Genomic DNA, 26170 nt, shown 5'->3' with positions numbered 1-26170 from the left:
TCTTCTTTCTTTCTGCCAACACAACACACATTCCTGATGTGTGAGTCCCATATCTCACACTCAATGCACTACACTTACTATGGTAACATTATAAATACAGCACTACAGCATACAAAAGAGAGAGATCGACTTGGAATATCACTTATCAGTTTAATAATGATTAAATATTTTTAAAAAGGCACTGTCCTTATAAATAAACTGCATAGTTGCTATCTGAACAACTACACTCTCAACTAAAAAAAGCCTTAAAAGTAAATTATGTTGCCTAACAGTGGCAATATTTGTCAAACTGTAGAGTGTCCTCTGCTTGACTGTATTTGGGCGGAGTAATACAGAAAGGTGAAGAGGAGGGTTGAGTGCTGTTACTGACAAAATATTGCACAGCTATCAGCCAATCAGATTCAAGAACCAGACAGAACTGTTGTATAAATGTAAATAATGGACCACTAATGACACATGGGCTGCGTCCGAAACCACCTACTACTCAGTGGGTATTGCATTTGAATTTAAACATACTACTCGGCCGTTAGAAAAGTACGTTCTATACAGTATGAATGTGAGCAGTATGAATGGAACTCGGACGTACTACATCCATCATTTTGTCATGATCACGTGACCTACCTGCATGAGTTGTGTTGCTTCACTCCTATTCACAAATTCTCTCGCGGGGCATCATGGGATAGCTTAATGTCCATATGATGTACAATTCAAAATCTTGCTAGACATCCAGGTACTTCTCGCATACTGATTTTCAAATTCTGTGAAATCGGATATACTACTCGGCTCGCATACTGATTTTAGCGTACTATATAGTATGGAAGTATACGATTTCAGATTTCAGTTTTGATGGTGTTCCTGGTACCTTTCTTAATTTTTAACCTTTCAAAAAATAGTTGTCTATGGAGAGCTTTAGGATGTCACCAAAAATAGTTTGTGTTCCAAAAAATGAACACTGGTCTTATGGATTTGTAATGACATGAGGCCGAATAATTAATGATTATTTTTTGTGCGCATGCACTATCCTTTTAAAGATGGTTTAAAATCTATAATCTTGGCTTCCTCACTGATGTCATTCAGTAACTGGCTTTTGAACCCTTGTTCTTTCAGATACAGATAGCATTACTGATTTCCATCTGATATTCCCAAGCAAGTGATTTCTGATATTTCAGCATCTGCACATGATCATGGATGACAAACGACACTTCATGACAAGCCAGTCCAGTCACTGTCTGAGTCGTGTGCCAGTAGTTGCTCTTTTTGCTCTTTCCTCCTCAATTCCCTGTTGAAGTAAGCGATCCAAAGGGTGATGACAGCCTCCCCATGGCTGCAATGCATCAGGCGGAGGACGGAGGCGGCTTTTCTGTTGCAAAGCTCATTTATTAGCTGTTGCTCCCTGTCATGGATTGGACATGTAGGGACACAGAGACTCCCCGAGCTCTGATTACTCTGGGAAGAAAAGCGAGTGGATCCATCTGTGTGGCCTTCTTCTCCTCAGACTCCACGCCAAAATCTCTACAGCACAGCGTAACTCGACCAGCCGAGCACGTGTTTATCAAACAAAAGATGCAGTTCTGCTCCGGTGTCTTGGCTGATGAAAAGACAACGACATGATGGAGATCCGCCTTTTAGTTTTTTTGTTGTTCTTTTTGAATGCCTTGTTTTACATTCGTGCCCTGCAGCAAAGGTACAAGACAATGCGGCAATCTGTATGTCTCACCGGAAAGTGTTACATTGTTTAAACCATAATTTAGCAGCTTGAATGCGTGTGAATGCTATGATTACTGGTGCAATTGGTTTGGTTATGATGTACTCCATAATGAGGAGGACATGCAGTATTGTTCAAAATAATAGCAATACAATGTGACCAACCAGAATTATTTAGGTTTTTAGTATACAGTATTCTTTAATTGATACATGCAAAAAAGTTACCAGTAGGCACAGTAGATTATCAGAAAACAAACAAGACCCAGCATTCCTGACATGCAAGCTTTAAAGGCTGTGCAATTGGGCAACTATTTGAAGGGCCTTTGTTAAAAAAATAGCAGTGTCTGCCATTTACTCAAAACTATGTTGTACAAATATTTGTGTTTTTAGGATTTTGACATCCTGTGAATAACAAATATTTAGTTTTTTTTGTATACCTGCTTCACATCTGTGTGGCATGGAGTCAACCAACTCGTGTCACTTTTCAGCTGTTATTCCACTCCATGATTCTTTAACAACATTCCACAATTCATCTACATTTCATTTACATTACATTTTTGATGTCACCCCACAAGTATTCAATTGGATTAAGGTCCAGGGATTGGGCTGGCCACTCCATAACATTAATTTTGTTGGTTTGGAACCAAAACTTTGTTCATTTACTAATGTTTTTGGGGTCATTGTCTTGTTGAAACAACCATTTCAAGGGCATGTCTTCTTCAGCATAAGGCAGCATGACCTCTTTAAGTATTTTGACATATGCAAACTGATCCATGATCCCTGGTATGGGATTAATAGGGCCAACACCATAGTAGGAGAAACATGCCCATATCATGATGTTTGCACCACCATGCTTCACTGTCTTCACTGTGTACTGTGGCTTGAATTCAGATTTTGGGGGTTGTCTCACAAACTGTCTGTGACCCTGGGACCCAAAAAGGACAATTTTACTCTCATCAATCCACAAAATGTTCCTCCATTCCTCTTTAGGCCAGTTGATGTGTTCTTTGGCAAATTGTAACCTCTTCTGCACATGCCTTTATTTTTTTAACCGAGGGACTTTGCGGGAGATTCTTGAAATAGATTAGCTTCACACAGACGTCTTCTAACTGTCACCGTACTTACAGGTAGCTGCCTTTGATCATCCTGGAGGTGATCATTGGCTAAGCCTTTGCCATTCTGGTTATTCATCAATCCTTGTTGATGGTTGTCTTCCGTTTTCTTCCACGTCTCTCTGGTTTTTCCCTTCATTTTAAATGCATTGGAGATCATTTTAGCTAAACAGCCTATATATTTTTCCACCTCTTTATAGGTTTTCCCCTCTCCAATCAACTTTTTAATCAAAGTACGCTGTTCATCCGAACAATGTCCTGAATGACCCATTTGCCTCAGGCTTTCAAATGCATGTTCAGCAAGTGTAATCTTCATCCTTAAATAGAGGCCACCTGATTCACACCTGTTATTTTCATAAAATTGATGACCTCACTGATTTTGAATGCCAAACTGCTATTTTTTTAACACACCCCTTTCAACTAGTTGCCTAATTGCACAGCCTTAAAATCTTGCATATCATGAATGCTGGGTCTTTCTCATAGTCTACTGCACCTACTGGTAACTTGTTTGCCATGTATTAATAAGAAATATTCTAAAAACCTGGATTATTCTGGTTAGTCACGTTGTACTGCTATTAGTTTGAACAATACTGTAAATTACAACAAAATTTGTTTTACAAAAATGACTATTTTGTGCTGGGGCACCAGTATAACCAGTAAAACCAGAACTTGGCCAACTGAAAGCATCCTTACTAAGATCTCTGTAATTTCCCCTAATGATTTCCTGTAATCTCTAATCTGTTATTAAGCAACAACATATAAAGATCAAACTAATTATGCATGTAATTAAGCTAAAGGAGTGTGGTATATTCACAATAAAGCACCTATTGCGAACGAAACTGGAAATATCAGTTTTAAAAGCTGCAAAAGGGCAAAAATGACTGTATCACATTCATTGACCTGATGATTATGATAATGATGGTGATTACGGTTGTTGGACTCCAGTGTGTGTGTGTGGGTTATCTGGATGAAATTGTTTGGACTGGTTCAAGAAAGCGTGAGAGATCATTAGAAGTGGGTGGAGGTTTAAGAGGGCGGATTGATTTTTTGGGAAGGAATGTCATTGGGAAGACAGACTGGTTAGCTGGTTATGGTCTAATTGGGGGGTATGATGGTGAGAACCTTTAGAAAACCCAGAGAAGGTCAGAGATTAAAGAGAAAGCCTTACCTCTTTGTAATGTGGCAGATTCTCTCTTTCTCAGATTCTAGCTTAAGATCCACAAATGTACCTGATACACTCTTGGTTCTTTTAACCCAAATTTGGGTTAATTATGGTCAATTTTTTTCATTGATATTATACCCAAATTTAGGTTAAAACATTCCAGGATTATAATTTTTTTGAGTGTATGAAACAGCAAGCAGCTTCTCATAGCTGTATTCTGAGATCCAGTGCCTATCAGGGAATCGGGCCTCTGAAGAAGCTTTTAAGAAGCACCATAAATTAGACAGCTCCCAGGGGCTCCTTTTAATTATGCAGGCCAGCGCATCGCCCTGTTGGTGTGGCTCGTGTAATTTTGCTCTGGCTGACGTGCTATTTGCAGAGTCACGGCTTGATGACATGCTGGCACGCTGCCCTTGATATGCTGTGGCAAGGCGGGGCGTGGGAGGATTGGTGTGGTGGTATTGCTTGACCCCTCTTTCCCCTCCAGCCGACTCAGGAGATCTTCTTCAATTGCCAGACTAGATTGTTTGGATTACTCCTACACTACTGACCTTTTAAGGCTTTTTGTGTTGCTGATGATTTTATTTTACAATCCTGCCAAAAAAATAATCCTGCCCTTTGAGATTTTGCTTAAAATGAGACTGTTTCATGTTAATTATTTGTAATATAAATCAAGTCATTTTATGCTAATATTTTTATTATTATTGCTGACAAATTACAGATTGTATCCCAATAATGATGCTAACAAGGATTTTTTAAAGATTATGTAAAAAATTACTCACCATCCTTCAGCTTAGTCCCTGATTTATTAGGGGTTGCCACAGTGGAATTAACAGCCAATTACCCTGGCATATGTTTTATGCCCTTCCAGTCTCAACCCATCACTGGCAAAACAATCATACACTCTCTCGTTCACTCACACACTCATACACTTCGGCCAATTTTATTTACCCAGTTCACCTATACCGCATGTCGACTGTGGGGGAAACTGGAGCCAAGTTGTAATCGTTTAAATTTAGATTTTGTGTTGATCTTGCTGAAAATTGTGCATGTTGATGGTTAAAAAGTCTGTATGGCAAGTTATTGTTTATTTTACAAATGTTTTAATTATTTTCCCAAAAGTTATACTACTAATAGCTGAAGCGGAAATCTTTTGATTTTAAAGAATGGTTTTTATGCTAAATTCTTGCAAAATGTGTGCTCAGATTTTTCGCAAATAATTATTTAGGTCTTCGTGAAAATGAGCAATAATGTTATGGCATCAATGGTGTCAATCGATTGTTTGCTAGGCAAACTTTAATGCTAATAATGCATCTATTTCTATTGTGCCCTTATCAAACACAACATTTTACACTTATGATTTTTCTGCAAAATTTTTGTTGAACTTGCTAACAAAATATGTCCACTCCTTCTCAGACAATATGGCAAATAAAAGCATAGCTTTTGCTGTAACGCTGTCTTTTTGGATGCCTAGATGTTCTGCTTTCCTTTCTTCTGTGAAGGGGTCATGATGAGGTAATTCCTCATTCCGGATGTCATCACGTCTTTGGAGTTCAATGCAGCCCTAAAAACTCTCACATCCCACACTCCCTGGCTCAACATGCATGTCAGAAGAAGCTGCACTGGAATATCTCACTCCCCTTAAGAGCTTCACAAAACATCAAAATGTCTTAATTCCTCTCTGATGCTGATCCCCTCCCCCAGCTTCCAGTCTTCTGCAGATGATGATGTTTTTTCTATTCTCCTGATTGACATCTCTCTTTCGTTTCTTTACAGGGTGCAGGATAGATGATTGTGAGGCCTGCTTCAGCAAAGACTTCTGCACAAAGTGCAAGCTTGGTTTTTACTTGCACAAGGGTCGTTGCTTTGAAAAGTGTCCGGAGGGCTTTGCTCCCCTAGAAGACACCATGGAGTGTGGAGGTAAGAAAACTTTTGTCATTCCAAGATTACTATGAAATCCAGATAAAGCTGGTAACCTTTCTGCTACATACAGTTGAAGCCAGAATCATTAGCCCCCTGAATTATTAGACAGGTTATTGTATAACGATGGTTTGTTCTGTAGACTTTTGAAAATATATATAACTTAAAGGGGCTAATAATTTTGACGTTTAAATGTTTTTTTTTTTTTAATTTCAATCTTATTTTAATCCAGCCAAAATAAAACAAATAAGACTTTATCCAGAAGAAAACAATAAAGCTTAAAGGAGCTAATAATTTTGACCTTAAAATGGTGTTTAAAAAAGTTAAAAACTGCTTTTATTCTAGCCAAAATAAAACAAATACGACTTTCCCAAGAAGAAAAAAATATTATCAGACATACTGTGAAAATCTCTTTGCTCTGTTAAACATCATTTGGGAAATACTTAAAAAATAAAATTCACTCGGGGGGCTAATAATTCTGACTTTATCTGTAAGTGGTTAAAATCATTATTGGTAAACTGGTTATAGAATGATTACTAGTTATTCCTAGATGAGAGGCGGACAACTCTGGCCTTTGCGATCCTTTTTCTTGCAGAGAGAGAGAACACATCTAAACAAGCTAATACATTATTTAGGATTACTAGAATTGGGATTGCTTTACCCATTATCAAATTCATCTAGTAATTCCGAAACCCATGTTCAAGGAAAGCTCTGTGCTAAACCATCTTAAGCCTTATTCAAACTATGTGATTTTTATTGTTGATTACGATAGGGGTTCCCAAACTTTTCAGCTTGCGACCCCCAAAATAACAATTCAAGAGACTCGTGACCCCCACTATCCTTGGAGGTGGTTATAAACATACAATCATTCGACACAACCCATAGAAACTATATGAACAAGCTTAATGACAGCACAAAAAAGGTGCAACAGTCTAACAACCACATCATTTTTTATAGTCATTGTTCATTTAATATTAACCTCACTTAATGAGAATGGTCCAATGTTTACAGCGTGACACAATTCTTGGTTTAATTTTGGTTTAATTGTTCAGTTGTTGCCTGTAGTTTTAAAGTACATGAGTGCTTTAAAGGTGGCAAAGTTTAACATTGTGCCGTAAAATCAATCTGCTGCAACTAACACTAATGCCGTGTTGTAAATCTAGTATAATAACCCCAGGGGTCACAATCTAATGGGAAGAAATTGAAAGGTTGATGGCTTTTTATTTGCATGTTGTTTTTTATGTAACTGTTAAATACACTTTTTATTTTCAGTGGGTTATGGATAAAATATAGTCATTCTAATAGTTGAATAACATATATGATATTTTTAGGAATCACCAAACAATCAAAGAAGAAATCAAGAAAAAATTGTGTAATCTGAATGGGGCTTCATACCATAATAACATTGTATTACAAACTGAAAGGTGGATTTTCCATGTTCAGACCACAACATTGTCAAGAACATTTATACAAATCATTGAAAATGACCAAAACTTCTGTATTATACATGGCTGTTTTATAAACACCATGCGCCGGTGCTCATATGTAGTCTGCCATTGTTGTTCTGGATGTCAAAATCTCATGCATGACTATTGGCTAAACACCTACGTAATACTCATGTGCACAACTGCTATTTGCTCTGGCTAAAAAGTGACACTGATGAGTGCTGTGTTTTAACACTCGCTCAGCATGAATCAGTCCTGCTGGTGTTCTTAAAAACAGGGCGCTCCCTTTGAAAACAATTGAAAAAATATGCTCGTCTCTGGAATAAATGCTTTTGTAGACACACATGCTAGCTTCCAAAACAAAGCTTTCAGTTCAAGCTAGATCTACAAATACCCAGCAAACAATTCTGTGTTTAATAGACGTCTTATAGACATCTAAACGTAGACAGCGTGGCTAAAACTAGGCAAAATTGGGCTGTCAATGAAAATCTAATAGACGTCTAATAATAGCCCCAAACTAGACATTTGACAGACTATATATATATATGTGTGTGTGTGTGTGTGTGTGTGTGTGTGTGTGTGTGTGTGTGTGTGTGTGTGTGTGTGTGTGTGTGTGTGTGTGTGTGTGTGTGTGTGTGGTCATTTATTTCTGTTTATTTGATGACTTGTCTAGTTTTGGCCTATTCCTGGACGTCTGTTAGATTTTCACTGACAGCCCAAATTTAGCCTTGTTTTAGCCAAACGACTATGTTTAGATGTCTATTAGACATCTATTAAAAATCTTTTAAAAACGAAAAATGCTTGCTGGGCATTGTCTGTAATACTGAATGGTTTTGTCTGTAAAATAAATTAATAAACTCTTTTTTTATACAGTCTAAAACTTACACTGCTTATTAGGTATAATAGTTATGGTGACTTGAGAAAGCCAACATACTACTGTTATATTACATAAACTTCTTCTTCTACTGAGACTAATTTTTATTTGCATCTTCTCCTAGGCCTTTCATATTATAACCACCAAACTAACACCAACCCTCCAAACTGGTCTGACTCGAGTTTCTATTGTGAAATCTTTTCTAACTGATTCGACTTAAGGTTTTTAATTTCTGGGTTGACCCAGAAATTTCAGAAAAGTCTTTTGACTTAACTTTGGACCAAACTTTATGACCTCATATCTTTGCGCCAGACTGTCATACAGACGTAAGGTTGGGTAGTCTCATTTAACTCAGACTACCAATCTGCCAATCACTGTTGAACTTTCAACTTACTAGCCACACCCTAGCAATCACTTACGGCACCCTAGCAACTGTCCCATAGACTTCCATTACAAAAATCTTCCATTGACTTTACCTTGGACATACTAATAACATACCAATCCATACTAACATACTAATCATACTAGAAACATACTAACGACATACCAATCCATACTACAAACATACTAACGACATACCAATCCATACTAGAAACATACTAACGACATACAAATCCATACTAGAAACATACTAACGACATACAAATCCATACTAGAAACATACTAACAACCAGGGCTTTACATTAACACCCGCCAACCTGCCAAATGCGGGTAGATTTCAGCTTTGGCGGGTTAGACAGCCGCTCCCACTAGCCACTTTGGCTGGTTGGAAATAATTTTTTAAACTGTAGTTTTCTTAAAGCAGGGTTCGACAATAAGGATGGCCCAGTTTGCGTGCAAATGTTATCTTAGAATCGAGAAGCAGCACGACTGACAAAAATAACTGTGTTTGCGTGAGCAAAAGCAGGTGAACACCGTATGAGAGGATGATTACTCGTGTGCATAGGAGATGTGATGCGACTGTTAAAAAGTGCGCGCTTCCGTTTACTTGCGCGAAACAACCGTGTGTAGAGGAAGCGCAACTGGTGCGATCGGTTCTCTTTGAAATAGACTAGACAAAAAGCGATGCTCATGTAAGCAGCAAACCTTTTGTAAGCAGCAGCAGCAGTCACTGCTTTCGTTTTAATTATTCTCATGCACGTGATCATCCTTTCATTATCACTCGTGGCATGTTTTAACCTGCTTTCTTTTGCTTGCAGTTATTTCTGTTAATATAGTTTAATTATCATCCTTTACGATAACATTGCTTTAATATTAGATTAACTCCCCATTTGTGCAACTGGTGATCTGGGACAGATTATTTTGCATATTTTAGATACATGACAATATATCTTTTTAAATGTCAATTTAGAAAAAAAAAAAAGAAAAGTTTTGTTGAATAAAAAGTGCATGTATACAGCTATACATTTGCTTGTTTTGACACATTTAAAATGTGTGGCTAAGAAATAATTATATCTTTTTGGTGTGGTCAGAGATAAATTTGGTAAATCCTTAATTTTCAACCCTAAAAAAGTCATGTGAAATAAAAAACAATTGCAATGCGACACAACCCGTTTGCTCATGCACAGTGAGCAAGCTCATACACAACAAACACAAATAGTGAAATAAATGAGGAGGCATGTGGACAACACAACATCTAAATCAAGTCATTTTAGCATGTCAAAGTCACATTTATAGTTTAGCTAGTAATGTTGGAAATCTACTAGCCACAGTGGCTGGTTATCAAAAAAGTTAATGTCAAGCCCTGCTAACAACATACAAATCCATACTAGAAACATACTAACAAGTATACTAAAATTCAAAAAACATACTAACATACCAATCCATACAAAAATATCCTCACAAAATGCTAGAAACATGCTCCCAACATGCTAATTCATACTACAACCATGCTATTTTATGTTAGCAACTGCCTAGCAACTACTCAGAACATCTTAGTGTAATAACGTTCACGGCCCTTTGGCCGCCGGGAAGGAGGAGGCGGAGAACCAACGCAGTTTTAAAATATTTATTTATAACATGAACAGCAGCTCCTCACGGAGACTGCCGTCTAAACCAAAACAAACGGAAGGCAGCTCCTCACGGAGACTGCCGTCAAACTGAAAGCAAAAGTAAAATATATCCAGCCCCGGTCCTCTCTCGGCTTCCTCTGCCATCGTTTCTCCTTTTATAGTCCAGAGCTCCTTCCGTGGGATTCGAGGCAGGTGCGCACCGCAGGTGTATCCACTTACGCGGTGGCCTCACTCTGTTCCCACGTCTCTCGGCCACGCCCCCTCGCCACACTTAGCAACCGCCTAGCAACACCCTAGCAATGCCTTAGCAACCCCCTAGTAACACCTTAGCAACCACCTAGCAATGCCTTAGAAACCATCTAGCAATGCCTAGCAATGCCTTAGTAACCACCAAGCAACCACTCAGAACACCCTAAGCAACCACCTAGCAACACCTTAGTAATGACCAAGAACACCTGAGCAACTGCCTAGCAACACCTTAGGAACCACCTAGCAACACCGTAGCAATCACTCAGGACAACCTAGCAACTCACTAGAAATGCTCTAGCAACCCCCTAGCAACCAGTCAGAGCACCTTAGCAACCACCTAGCAACACTTTAGCAACCACCTAGAACACCATATCAACCGCCAAACAAGAATCATGCCAATCCATACTAGAAACATGCTGTCATATGTAGTTATCTATCTATAGCAACTGTTTCAAACTTCATTAAAGCTACTTTAATTATTTAAACTTTAAAACTACTTCAAACTTTCAGATGAGGCTTTCTCAAGCCACCATAAAGTTTGTCTACGAAGTTTACTTGTCTAGTTATTTAGTGTATCTTATCAGTGTAAAACTTGAATAACCATTGTCTTTCATAAGAAATAATATTTTGTTTCTGGTTCTTCACCTAACAGAGGGTTGTGAAGTGGGCCAGTGGAGTGAATGGGGGACCTGCGCCAGAAGAAACAAAACCTGTGGTTTCAAGTGGGGTCTGGAAACCAGAACAAGGCATATTGTGAAGAAGCCACCAAAGGACACAATACCATGTCCAACCATCGCTGAATCTAGGAGGTGCAAGATGGCAATGCGACACTGCAGAAAAGGTGAGGTTCAGCATATGTGGTTCTGGTTTGCTTATATCTTCGAAACAAGCTTTTGTTTACAGGGGCATTGATTTAGGGTCACGACCCCACCAATATCCCCACCAATAATTTAATCCACTTAAAAAAAATTGTGCTGTCAACATTAATCAAGACGCGCAGTGGCAGTAAGGGTTAAATCATGTTCTCTTCATGTTTTAAAAATCATGTTTTTTTGAAACTTAACCTTTTTGCAGTTATTCACCTAATTTTCGCCTGAAGAGGTATAAATATTGCATTTTTGTGACATTCTAAGAACTAGTTTTTGCTGCATTGTCTTGTCAGATAGTGATCATAACCTCACTTTGTAATGTACCAAAAAATATTTCCAACAATTTTTTTTAATTAAAAATTATTTTAAGTTTTTATTTACAGATGTGAAATTAAATTGTACGTTTTATATTACAGTTATATAAGTAATGAACTTTTTGAATAAAAAATATGAAAAGATAATTACTTTTAAAATACAAATTTATTATCATCTATAATTACATTTCTTTTGTTTTTTTTAAGAAATCGCCTACAAACTAAAAACAAACTGGCCAGCACATTCACCTTTCCTCAGTTAGAATTTGGCCATTTAATTGATAAAAAAAATAAATAAATTAATTAATAATAATAATCCAACTTTGGTCTTTCGAACCACTCATGCCCCCCCTTGGCTACAGGTCTAAAACTTAATAAATTTTATGAAGAGAAGATTTATTATAAATATATTTTAATAGCAGTTAAATAAATAATAGCAGCATCTATATACATTCTTTGGGGATGGGGGCTGTTGTTTGATTCGCCCTTCCCCACCAATGTCAAGTGTGTGTTTAGGACGCAGATCATTCATTCCATCTGCAAATCATCAATTTCATAAAATTTCCAAACCAAGAAGGAAATATCTCTGGGGTCTGTTCCTTTGCATCTCACCTGTTTAATCTTGAGCTCAGTTTTTTTGGACGGTAAAGCCGGCCGTCCAACCTCAAGCCCTCGATTTGGGTTTTCAGTGTCGACTGGCATTTTCATTCATGATTTATTAGTATTTTTCCATGCTCACTTTAGCCAGCTCAGCTTTAGGTTTTTTCACTCTCTTTTCTTGAGAGCGTATGTGTTCTCTCACTTATTCTCCTCTCCTCCCAGCGGAATTCCTTAAAGTATGAAGTGCAGGTTTCCTCAATGGTACTCTGTTTCCTTTCTCTATAAGAGAGTTATTTGCGGTAGGTGGTGCATGTACTTTACCACTAAAACGAGAAGTCAAATAGGAGGGAAAATATTTTTTGAGTAAATAGAGCCAAGGAAACATATTTTATAAGTGTTTAGTTTTGGAAGAGATGGGCCAAGTTTACTCGTGGAAATAATTGGCGTATTCAGGAGGGCTTATCAGGGAAAACTTGCTATGATAATTAATCGAGACGTTTCCCTGCCGCTTTTTTCTTCATTCAGCTCACCTGCACAAACTTAAATCTTTTGCGGTCACTGACTTATGATACTGTCACACAGGCGAGTACAGATGTAATTTCAATTTTGGAGGTCAGTAAAGGACAGCACATTCACATCGAGAAGGTTTTTGACTGATTGTGGAAAGGTTAATTGTCAACCCAGAGACCTGAGGCAGGATGAAGCTGAACTTGCTCAGTTTTCACTGTTTATTTAGGTTCCTCAGTCTTGCGCTGTATCTGAATTTCCATAATGTCCATCTCGGTATCAGGTCACAGCCACCGTGAGCAGTTTTGCTCCATGAGCTATTACCAGAAGTACATCACTAAAGCTGAATCCATTCATCTTCATTCAAGTCAGTTGAAAGAAATAAAAAATGACCTACATACACACTCTGACAGCCGCTTTAGAGAGGTGATGATTGAGTAAATATGTTTCGGACATGTCACACGGCTATTTTCCCCTTTTCAATGGTTGTAAGGTTGGAAATAGTGATTTTCTGGCAGGTTTTCCTTCTGTACCCTCTGCTGGCTTTCTCCACAGGAATTTTTCCCTCCCTAATTCAGCTCCTCCTGACCTTTTCCAGGAGTATTTTATAGTCTTCTTTAATTAAAAACTGGCATTTTGATGCATGTTTACTGGTCTCAATTATCTCATCTGAAGTCAGTGATTAGCAGCCTTTGTTAAAGTCTTAAATGAACATACAGTAGATCTGCCGCTTTGCTGTGTTCTTTACGGTTTCCATTAGAACACTTGTGGATTAGTCCTACATTTGTAATATGGCCAGTATGAGTCGTTAACACTTGAAGGAAATACTTGTATAGCATTCAAACTCGACAGGAAACGTTTAACAGCAAGTTGACCTAAGGACAATCAGTCAGTAATAATACTAACAGAATTTTGAATTGATGCAGGTATCACTGATTTTAATAAAAAGTTGATTCTAATGAAGGTGTAAAAGCTTTTGATCGATTCTGTTCTTTGAAGTTTTTACTCATTTTTGATCCAGTCATTAAAAGACCCAGTTCTCAAGCGCAAACTGGTCGTCTGGTTTGTTTTGATTTACTTAAAAGAACCAAATGAAATCAGAACTTTTTTCATCATGAAACATTATGTTTATAATTGAATAAAAACAGATTTATTAAACTGATTAAATAAGAACTGATTTATATTGATTATTGTGAGTTAATATGTTAATGAGTGAGCTACACTGGCTGCAGCATAATTAAGATTAATTAAAAGGAACAGATTCATAAGAGTGGGTCAGTCATACACTTGAGGTCTATTTTGACAATCTAGGTACAAAGTCTAAAGCAGTGGTTCCCACCCTTTTTTTGCCTGAGACCCCCTAGAAAATATTGTAAGGCCCTTCTTCACATTTAATGATATAATCGCTCATAAAAGTTTGCAGTAATGATGACAAAAAATTTTGTTTTCAAACTAACGGTATGTTTATTATATAGGTATAGATTTTTTTTTTTAAATCTAGATTAATCTCGATTAAAATGGCTCATTTGAATTCTGCCGAAGGCATTCAGAATATGTGTGCTACCCAAATAATAAGTCTTTGAGAATGGGTTTCTCTAGCCAGGTGGCGCATTAGACCAGGGGCTCATCTCCGGTTTCCAAAATGCATCACAAACTGCTTGAGACACTGTTCCACTATGATAACTAGTGATGAAAATAAATTATCTTTAATAAGATTAATTCCTTAATTTTCTTTTCGGATTAGTCTATTTATAAAAAAAAGTGGTTGCCACACCGGAATGAACCGCCAACTTATCCAGCACGTTTTTACCCTTCCAGCCGCAACCCATCTCTGGGAAACATCCACACACACAATCATACACTATGGACAATTTAGCTTACCCAGTTTACCTGTACCACATGTCTTTGGACTGTGGGATCACCGGAAGGACACCCACTCAAACGCAGGGAGAACATGCAAATTCCACACAGAAATGCCAACTGACCCAGCCGTGGCTCGAGCCAGCAACCCAGCGACCATCTTGCTGTGAGGTGACAGCACTACCTACTGTGCCACTGCGTCGCTCCGTTTTATAAGATAAACTCATGTTTACTCACTGTTTATTCAATTAAAGATTAAGTTTGAACTGTAGGCCTACATAAGCTCAAACAGCGATTTTTGATGACCTTAATCCAACTAAAGTCATAACTGAACTAAACAGAAGTTAAATTAAGACATGTGGAGTATGCAGATATTAGTGGCATTATTGAAGTAAACACCGCGGTCATTAGGACCTTTCGCCATATTTTCTGACAAGATTCACACGCGGCTGTCAGTAGAGGACCGCACACACACACACCAGGAAATGAAGTTTTTTTTCCTTCCATTTGGCGTACACTATTAAATTCCATAAAACTCTCACTAGTCCTTACTCCTTATTTGCGTCTAATACTCCAACTTGTCACAGGATAATAAATGAAATTTTCATGAGTTAAAGTGAAACTGACAAACTGCAATTAAAGTCAGGCATCCTGCTGATTCGATTCAAAAGGGCACTCTTTTGTCAGAAGACTCACCGGTTAGGTATACATCCGCGCTAATATATTAAGGTGAAAGTCATCATAGCTTGCATAGAATAGACCCAGCTCCCAACTCAACTTTGAGAATAGATTAACGGCAATTATTTTTTTTATCACACGATAAGAATCTCGCGTTAACGGCCCACCTCTAGTGTAAATATATATTTATTCAGTTTGTATATTCATTTCAGCAGTACTATTGTCCACTGCTAAGATTTTTTTAAATGTGACGCAAAGCTCTGTGGGGGACCGCGACCCCCCTGTTGGGAACCACTGGTCTAAAGTGTATTGCGCAAAAGCATAAACAGCGTGTCCTAATTTTGCTATTTTAGGGACGGAAAAATATGCTCTGTGTCTAAAAGGGTTGTGCTTATTCTCTTAATGAGTTGTGGGTGTGTTTTTTGCACAACGTGCATTAAACCAATCAGAGTCTTATCTCTTATCTTCCATGAGTCCATAAAGTGGTGCAAATGGATTTGCTATTTAAAAAATGTGAAGCAAAACGTAAAAAATTACTGTTGCGCTGGTCTGAAAATAGCAACAAATCATGCCATACATGTCTTGCGCCTTATTGTGCCAGGTGTATGATAGGGGCCTTAAATTGTTAGTTCACCCAAACCTGAAAATTATGAACAACTGGAGGGTGAGCGATTAATAACATAATCTTCATTTTTGGGTAAAGTAACACTTGTTGGCTTCTCTGCTTGCTTTGTATGCTTTGATTCACTAAAAAGAACCAGTTCAAAGGAGTCATCTGCTTTTGAATCTGACTACACTAATCATGTTATAGCTTGTTGCATTTAAGGTCAAGCACCAGTAGTGGTGTTCAGGAAAACTAGATAAACGTTGCCATAGGTTTTCCATAATTTACTATAGCAACAATGCATTTACAGTCAATGTTGTTCATTCTAGCACAGGTACTTCAGAGGAAATTTTGTGCACTGGTGACCAGGATGTTGCCAAAGCTTCAGGACAAGCATATTGGTGCTTGGTCTCGAGTATTTATTAAACGCAAGGCCAGGATAACATAGCCCCCGACTGACCTCTACATTACACTGGATTCCATAGGACTTTGCGAATAAGTCCCTGAATGCTACCTAATACGATAGCTTTGCTCTGCAATATAACAAATTACTTTGTGAGACATAAATAGGATTACAGGCAGACTTTAAACGCATATGCATGTGTAAGTTTAGAGTATTTGCTCTACATAAGAAGAAAAATGAGGCAAAAGGTGACTGTAGGTGATTTGTACTAGAATACAACCCAGTTACCAAAATGCCCATCAGATACTGGACATCAGCCTTTGGAAATAGGTATACAATTATGTGACAGCAGACCTTGCATATTGCCATGGATTAGAAAGAGGCAGGGAATTCGAGAAGGTAAATAACATCAAAGGAATTTTACATTAAATGCATTTCTGGCACTGTTTATCTGATCAACAAGCTTCCATTTCTATTAGTTTAAAAGGCGCTGGACATCATTTACATCTTGGAGCGATTCTTGATGTGGACAAGAATCTGGAAAACAGGTTGTTTAACCACTAAGCAACAATAAGTAACACCTTTTTCATTAGATATTTACAGTTACGTTAGATTAGGGGTTATTAGTTTGGGGAATAGGGTTGAGAAAATTTCATTTACTTGTTCATTTTCCTTCGGCTTAGTCTCTTATTTATCAGGGGTCGCCTCAGCGGAATGAGCCGCCAAATATTCTGGCATATGTTTTACGCAGCGGATACCCTTCCAGCCACAACCCAATACTGGGAAACCCCCAAACACTCTCACATTCACACACGCACTCATACACTATGGCCAATTTAGTTCGTCCAATTCACTTATAGCACATGTCTTCGGACTGTGGGAGAAACCGGACCACCCGGTGGAAACCCACGCAAACACGGGGAGAACATGCAAACTCCTTGCAGAAGGTAATAATGAGGCAACCATGCTGCCGTTAAGAGAGAATTTGATTTACTTAATGATTCCTTAATTGATTCCCAACCTTTGTGACTAACACATTGCAATAATAAATTAAAGTAGGAGCTAACGTGGAATGAAACAGTCGGTTAATATTGGTTATTAGTCGGTTAGATATTGGTAAATTTGAAATTTAGCTTGTAAAGTCAATCAAAATGACTTGCAAACCATATCAATACATACATTTTGTTCATTTTCGCATATTAAGTGCTGTAAAGAATAACAGATAAATTCAAGAGCATTTTGCAAACTCTTCGAATGACTGTTGATGATTGGGAATCTTAAATCAGCTTTGTTGCTGTTAAATATCACTATTGTTCACTTTTTTAGGGGTGAGTTGCTAGGCCGGCACTCTCCCAGCAGGCTAGACAGTCTCTTTCTGGCAGTGTGATGGGACTCCTCAGGGTGGTGTATAGAGTGGGCCGTAAACACAGTTTATTAATAGTCGTCCGGCTGTTCGCTAAAATGAAATGCCTGCTGAGCTCCAGCTTGCACCTAACCAACCCCCTGTCATCAATTCAACTGACTGACCAGCCCCACTAGAGAGAGAGAGAGAGAGAGAGAGAGAGAGAGAACAAATCTAAGATATTTCTGCCATGAAAGTGCTCTGTAGAGTGATATTCCAGCAGGGAGCATCTGTCAGTAATACCGCTGTTTTATGGATAGTTTTTCCTTCCTTCTGGGATTTTCCCTGGTTGTTAGCCCTTGGTCTTTCTGCTACCAGCAAGCAGCAGGTTACTTAATGTCAATTGTATTAAGTGTTGTGTAAACAATCCAGACTGTTATTGCCTCCAATAATCTGCTTAATCCTAGTAGTAATTCCCTAACATTGGATTTAGTGGGACTGAGGTTCAGTCACAAACACGACATTGAGACTTATTGGATAATTTCTGCTGTTCACAGCAAAGCGGCTTTCAGATTCTCAGACAGCTAGAAATGGTGTATTGAATGGCGTATTGGTGCATAAATAACCATGTCTGCGCCACTTATGAACGGCTCTATCGGGAAAAAATGTTACTTGAGGAATAAGCGAGACTCCATAGCACAGTGATATGCATGCTTGACTTCTTGTAATGATTCTCTGTGGTTTCTAGATTCTATAGCTTAGGGGCAAAGAGCCTCGCATGGTGAAATTGATTTCCCATTTCTGAAACAGTAGAAACATATAGTTTTTCCTATATGCCCTGATATCCTTGACAGCTCCTTGTCCATCTTGGGTAGCCTAACATCAAGCCATATAGGCTTTTCAGAAGTGCACTGATCATTTATTTAAAATTTTAAATAATAAATTGAGTTATTGTTATAGTAATCAAGGGGCAAAGTTCCGAATCTAAGATGTGACCTGTGCAACCTGAATTTGTCTCAGTATTTTTGTCCTTGCACTGAAAGTCAATCGGGTCCAAATTTCTTTTAGACTGAATTCCTGCGGGAAGATTTTAACTGCTGAAAAGAAGTATAGGAGAGAAGATAGGAAAATGGAAGTAAGAAATAGCTTGTGGGACTACCACAATATACAAATATCTGAACACAAAGTAATAAAATTTAGTTTTAGTTTTAAAGTCCAGAATATTACTTGTTAGGTCTGGTTAATTCATTGAAAAACATTTATAACCTATAATCGACGAAATTTCCCCATGTTGGTTATTTCATTTTTTTTAATTCTGCTAATGCCATCCCTTTAAAACATACTACCACGTGTGTACAGATTGAGTACTTGAGACTTTTACTGATTGTTTTTTGGTTGTATGCAACATTAAGGGAAAACACCTTCCTTTTGCCTGCTATGACAAGTTCAAGGTGAGGTCAGACTTGTTGAGTATCTTGCAATTTGCAATGAATTGATATCTATGACATCAGAAGATCAGAAGAATCATACTGAAACAGGACTGATAAATTAGCATAAATCTTTACATGTGGGATTTTATAAATTGGAAGGGGACAAGGTATAAAAGTTGTGGCTAAAAACGGGAGAAATTGTCAACCCAGGCTCGTTCAGAACATGTACCTCTACATCCATTTTCGAGACTGCCAAATATGTCCCAGCAGCTGCATTTTTTTTTTTTTTTTTTGCAGTTTTTGTTTTCGCGAATCCATCAGAAGCTGCTGTGAATACTTTTTGAGATATCAAAATGTTCTCGCATAAATCCACCAGAAGCTGCTCTTGACTGACTCTTTGACTGTTTGACTTTTTGACTGTTTGACTGACTGACTGACTGACTGACAGATTAACTGACCCACCCTCTTTCTTCCCTAAACCCAACCAATCGTATTTTCAAAAGCACAGATTGACCCACCCACCCACTTCCTTTAACCCAACTGACCATTTAAAGTAGCAATCCAGAAAAAGAAAAGCCCTCACCTTATTTTACCACATTTTCAGATTTTACCACATTCTCACCCTGTTATTTGCTTGTTTATTTTATTTTTTGGATTCTGTTTTTATCTTACCCGCTTTCTGAAATCGCTCCTCACTGGACTCGAACCACATAATCATGGTCAACTCCTCTGCATCTTAAGGCCACCGATGTACATGGCGAGCTAACTGGACAAACTGGTAACAAAGGGAAAGCCGTCCATACGGACATAAGCGGTCAGCTGGTAAGCACGAAAAGAAACGCCATCATACCACCCGTAGCGTTCGTTTTAAAATTGAAATGCAGCCATACACACCTCTGGCTATATAATTCGTGATCTTCAGAATTGTATATAGGGCTACGCTTTCGGAATAAGCCTATGTTGAAAATTGTACCTTAGTTTTAACAAGAACGGCTCAAAAGAGTGGGACCTGTGCCAAACTCAATTTTAGACCCAATAGACATTGATACACCAACATCGACATCAAAGAACAAATTGGCCAACTAACAATATGTTGCACCATGGTGCTTTGAGGAACGTCATTTAAAAACAGTTGGTTAATCTACTTCAATATTGAATCTAATATTCCCTTTAGAAGTTGTGGAAAGATCGGTGACAACAGAGGCGTTTTTTTGCTTCCCATCTTTGGATAAGGATAGACAGATACACAGCCACCAGTAGCACTCTGCTCGTGTCACCCCCTCAAATCCTCTGCTTGTCAGTACCGGCCAGTCTGGGAGCCAGATGGAGACTCTGGTAAAGTGATGCCCACAGAGGAGTAATTGCCTTTAATCTGTTATTGAGGCAAGCAGGACGGGACCCGCAGCAAGGCATGCCCCTCGATGCCACAGAGAAAACACTGGTGGAGTTTTGTTTTAATGTGTGCGCGGCTTTGCGCTGCACTGGTGTGTTTATGGTTAGTTAGCGGACTGAGTTTGGGGGCTTGGCAGGACAATCTTGTCCTCCGAGCATTTTAATTACGCACCATGACTCGGGGCCTGTGTTTAGTTTGGAAAACCAAAATCCAAATCCATATTTGAGCGTCTTTTTGAGTGTCAAGCATTCCTGCTGCAGATGCGAGCTTCCACAGACAACTAATTCACTTCTTATGTGAGTCTTTTACGCTCGTCCTGTGCCGAGTGCCCCCTTCAAAACAAATAGCGGACGCCTCTTGCCACCGCTGCCGAGTGCGAAAGTGTGTGTTTGCACTTATTTATTTAATAACTGTCAGGCTGCCTTGCGCTTCCCACTAAAACTTGGGCCCCTTGGAGGAGAAAGTGATCCGCAGATGAAGACTCCCAATGAGATTCTGACTCGGCGTTGAAATTCAGGAATGATAAATGGTGAATTACGTCTGGATAACATTGTGGGCTATCGTTGGATAGAGCAGGAGTGGAGTGCACTCTGCTTTCCCAGGACAAGTGGAGCTCACTAATTGGCTGCCGTGTAGCGTGATTATCCGTGCCTCGCGCCCAGGTCTGTTGTGACTGGTGTGCCAATGGATTAATCTTTCTTTAATGAACTGACTCCGCAGGATTGACACAAGAGCAGAGGGCGCTGCTTTCACAGCCAACACGCTTTTCTGCATTCACACAGCAGCTCCCATATTTCCTCCTGCTACCTCCGTTTCTACGCTTTTGATCTTCTTTTAAACTTTGTGTTGTGGCACTGTTAATGTTATTGGCTTCGTAAAATTAATTGCTGGCTTGTTTAAAATTTGCTTGTAGTGTAGAAAGAGCTTGCCAGACAGAAATCTCAGTTTAAAGATAAAACCTCAAAGATCAGACATCTGGTCTGAGGACATGAGTAAATGCTGCTAGTCAGTGGTTATTGATTCTTAATGATTCGTACTGAATTATTTATAAGTAGTCATTGACATATTGATATTCAAGTCTTTTGTGATTTCCTGTTGGGTTAGCTAAAAGTAGCTGGCAAGATAAAGTCTTTTCTAAAAAATCAATGCTTTGTCTATTTTTCAAGATATGGCTCATTCTGAAAACATAGCCCTATTTACATTTCTAGGAATGGGTACTTTATTAATATTGGTGCTGAATTCTAAAAGACAGTATTGATCAGCTCTGACGTTAATGGTTCTGCTATCGGTACTGGAGAATTATTGCAGAGTAAACATTACTTACAGTAGCATAATTAACTGACCAACCTTTTCTTATTTGCCATATTTGATATTCGTCTGCACAGTTGGCAATCTCACGTGAGAAATGCTTATGTTTCCGACGAGTGCGTCAAGTATTTAAGCCTTTGCAGTTCTCGGCTGCGAACACACATAGCTCGCAACACATACTCGCACACATACAGCTCGTAAGCTTGCGGAGTGAACCAAATGGGTTTTGTTTCCCAAGTTGACTGCGACAATGCCTGTTGCAACAAATGCAACAAGTTGTTTTCTTGTATAAGTGGACATGCAGGCAATCTGGCTAAGTGTTTTAAAAGTCTTTTAAAAAGTGCATTAACTGCAATATAAAGTAGTGAAATGTTTTTGACTGCCTAGCTACTAATGGTAACAGTACATCATCCACATCGTTATGCCAGCAGTCATTCATTCATTCATTTTCTTGTCGGCTTAGTTCCTTTATTTATCCGGGATCGCCACAGCGGAATGAACCGCCAACTTATCCAGCACGTTTTTATGCAGTGGATGCCCTTCCAGCCGCAACTCATCTCTGGGAAACATCCACACACCTCATGTGTTTGGACTGTGGGGAAAACCGGAGCACCGGAAACCCATGCAAACGCAGGGAAAACATTCAAACTCAGCAACCTTATTGCTGTGAGGCGACAGCCCTACCTACTTAATAGTTAAATAAACATTTTACATTTACATTCTACATTAATAGTTAAATAAACACACACATTCAGTAACAATAAAAAGAGTATTTTTTTTCTGCAGTAGTATAAAAAAATCTTAAACATTAAAAATGCTTTTACATCAGCTGTATTTACAAATATAGCCTATGTATAGCCCAATAATAAACTATGCTTATTAAGAAATGATAAAAAAACAGCTTATTTTTACATTGCAAGATGCTCCAAAACTGTATTAAAAACACAGTTAAATCCCAAAATACCATTAACTCATTAATGTGAATGCGTTAATTAAAGATATATATAAACATTATCTCATTTAACTACATTTTGCAACTAAAAGAGGATATTTTCAACTGCGGGGAGCACAGTAAACCAAGAAAGGTCCCAACTTCCGCCAGTCATTTTCCCTCAAACCATCGTACATTTATTTACAGGAAAAATGTATTATTAATTTATTTATTTTTGTTTTTACAGGTTTTGTTATATTTTACTTTAAAATGTAATAATAAAACAAAGTGTTGTTAATTCTGTTCAATTGCTTGGTTAAAAAAAACACAACAAAAAGTGCAGATAAGAAAACCGGTAAAGTACTAAACCGATAAGTGGTATCAATAAAAGTAGTAATACCATTAAAACCTTAACGATACCCATCCCTATACATTTCTGAAGATTGCAAATGATGTAGCCAGAAGTTTGTATGGCTGAATTTTGTTTTTAAAACGATGCTATGATGCCGTTCCTTTTCACGCTTAACAGCTGACCGCTTACCTCCATGTGGATGGCTTTCCAGCTGTTGCTAGTTTGTACAGTTAGCTTGCAATATGGACCTGACCACAATGATGGGGATTGAGTTTGGTGAAGAACAGTTACAGAAAGCAGGTAAGACAAAAACAGAAGCAAAAAGATAAAATAAACAAGTAAATAACAGGGTGAGAGCATAGTAAAATCTGAAAATGTGGTAAAAATCAGGCGAGGGCTTTTCTTTTTCTGGATTGCTTTTGAAAATTGTCAGTTGGGTTTAGAAAAGTGGCTGGGCACTGGTCAATCCGTGCTTATAAAAACACCATTGGTTGGGTTTAGGGAAGGAGGGTGGGTCAGTCGATTGGCCATTCAGTCAGCCTGTCAGTCTACAGCGGCCTCTGGTGGATTTGGTGTGAGAACAGCAGGCACAAATGGCACTTGCAAGAGAAAATTGAAATCTCAGAAAGAATACACAGCGGCCTCTGATTTGCGGAAACAAAAACTGCAACAAAAAAAATCTGCTCCTGGGACATATTTGGTGCTCTCCAGAAATGTATATAGTGGTACGTTTTCAGAATGAGCCTGGGGTGCTATTTTTAACTGACCCAAACAGTGCTTCGTGAAATATATTTGACTAAGATTGTCAACAATTTTTATAAAGAAGCCCATTTACAAAAAGGTAAATTTTATTTTAATTATCACTTCATATTTACTAATTGTGTCATCAACTTTATTCCAAAAACATGCACTGTTTCTTGCAGCAGTGACTTTAAAACTCAAAGTGACAGTTATTTCCTATAATTGTAGATTCATATCTCACAATTACAACTTTATTGCTCATAATTGGTACAATTACAACTTTATGATTCTGAAATCACCTCTCACAAAAGCAACATAATTCTTTAAATTCCAACATTGTATATCACAATTAAAGCTTTATTTCCAACCATTAAAACTAAATAACTCTTCGTTTTGATTTAATTACTCATTGTATTATTTAAAGTGTTACTTATTTGTTAATTATAAAGTAGCTTGATGACTGCCTAACTAAACAACATATGCACAATGTTATTTGCTAACAGCAAAGCTTCATGAAGAGTCTCAGTTTCACTCTAAATTCTGCTGGCCGTTTAGATGTGTTTACATAAAGACAGTCACTTTGATGGCCCTCCTGGTAACTGAAAGCAACAGAATTTAGAATGGCAAGACTTTATATTCTGTACTAGAGAGAGCAGGTCATTCAAGCCAGCTAGAAAACATGTACAAGTCAAAGCTGTCAGTCAGAAAACGCATCGGTTCAAGCAACTTCTCACCTGCTCTGCAATTCATGTCACACCCTATGCCTAAATTCTTGTGGTCTCTGAAAACTTCTGCCAGAGGTAAATCTTCCTCAGGGAGTGAAAGTCATTACTAGTAGTCCTGTGCCATCTTTTTCACTTTTTTTTCTCCCTCACAGTCACATTCCTTGTAGGGGGGAGAGGGGAGCTTCTGATTAACTCCCCACAAAGTGCCCTGCTCTCTGACCAAAATAAATATGGCTCCCGTCATTCTGTCAGCGACTGTCTTCAGAGAGCAATATTCGAAACACCCCATGATCCCACCAGCTTTTATATGGAGAATCCGTCGTCATGCCACAGGCATGAAGCATAAACGTGGAGTCCTGAGGAAATGGGATTGGAATGATGGAATCTATCTATCTATCTATCTATCTATCTATCTATCTATCTATCTATCTATCTATCTATCTATCTATCTATCTATCTATCTATCTGTCTGTCTGTCTGTCTGTCTGTCTGTCTGTCTGTCTGTCTGTCTGTCTGTCTGTCTGTTGTCTGTCTGTCTGTCTGTTGTCTGTCTGTCTGTCTGTCTGTCTGTCTGTCTGTCTGTCTGTCTGTTGTCTGTCTGTCTGTCTGTCTGTCTGTATTCTTTTGTGGAGGAAAAAGAAAAATACGCCATCTATAATTAGGTTTTGTTTATTCAATTTGGTATTAGGTAAGGCAGTCCATGTTCATTTCAAAACAGATTCAAGCAATAGTGACTTTCATCTGTCGTTCTGTCTCTTAATAGCATCATAAGCTTATCATCACTCAAATTAGGCTGCATTCGTTCAGTGTTTGCCATTTAAATGTGGCCCTTCTGTCTTCCAGGCCTCAGCGTAGCCCTTCCGCAAGGCCCCACACACGCTTTCATCTCCAGACACACACAACAGACTTCCTCCACACAGCCTTCCATAAACATGCATTCATATATTCCCACACATAAGCACTAATGTATAAGCTATACACTTTTGATAGTGTGTATTCAGAGGTTCCACTTCATGTGGCTACAGTATCAATGGGACACTGGCACAGCCCAGACCACCCCCTTTTTTAGGCTAGTCGAAAGCGCGGTATGACTTTTAACATCTGGTGCACAGTTGCACCAACTCAACCGCTAAAATCTTCTGTCCTCGTTTCTCTCTCTCTCTCTCTCTCTCTCTCTCTCTCTCTCTCTCTCTCTCTCTCTCTCTCTCTCTCTCTCTTTTTCGGGCATTTTTATTGAGACATCACAGCTTGTAATCAGAGCCACACTATACTGAGGGAAGCTGTGGCTTCTGACCTGCTCACATCCAGAGACTTGGAGCAGCGAAACAGACACCCAGACAAAACAAAAGTGTTGTTTGTTGCTGGATGTGTGTGCTTTTACAGTAAGTGTTGGTAATTTCAAGCTTGCATACAGTACACACAGCAGAGAATAGCCAAAAGCAAATTTGTCTATTTGTAATTGTGCAAATGCAGCAGATTCATGCAAAAAATAATTGAGAAAGCCTTTAAAACTATTTCAGCCTCAATAAATTTATTTGAAATTTAACAAAATCATATACTTGATTTAGGTTTAGTAACTGTACACTACCTGACAAAAGATTTGTTGTCGATTCCAGTAACTGTAAGAGCAAATAA

The 26170-nt window shown here is 38.4% G+C and overlaps 1 protein-coding gene across 2 annotated transcripts in view; it reads left to right on the top strand.

Annotated features, from left to right (window-relative positions):
• Positions 1-26170, top strand: part of rspo2 (R-spondin 2) — a 99353-nt gene that overhangs the window by 48813 nt on the left and 24370 nt on the right. For both annotated transcript variants that reach the window (XM_073925179.1, NM_001281990.1), the window contains 2 exon segments: positions 5755-5898; positions 11131-11319. In XM_073925179.1, the coding sequence (XP_073781280.1) occupies positions 5755-5898; positions 11131-11319 (333 nt within the window).

Source organism: Danio rerio, chromosome 16 (assembly GCF_049306965.1).
Source record: "Danio rerio strain Tuebingen ecotype United States chromosome 16, GRCz12tu, whole genome shotgun sequence".
NCBI lineage: Eukaryota > Metazoa > Chordata > Actinopteri > Cypriniformes > Danionidae > Danio > Danio rerio.
This window is presented reverse-complemented; position numbering and strand designations above follow the sequence as displayed.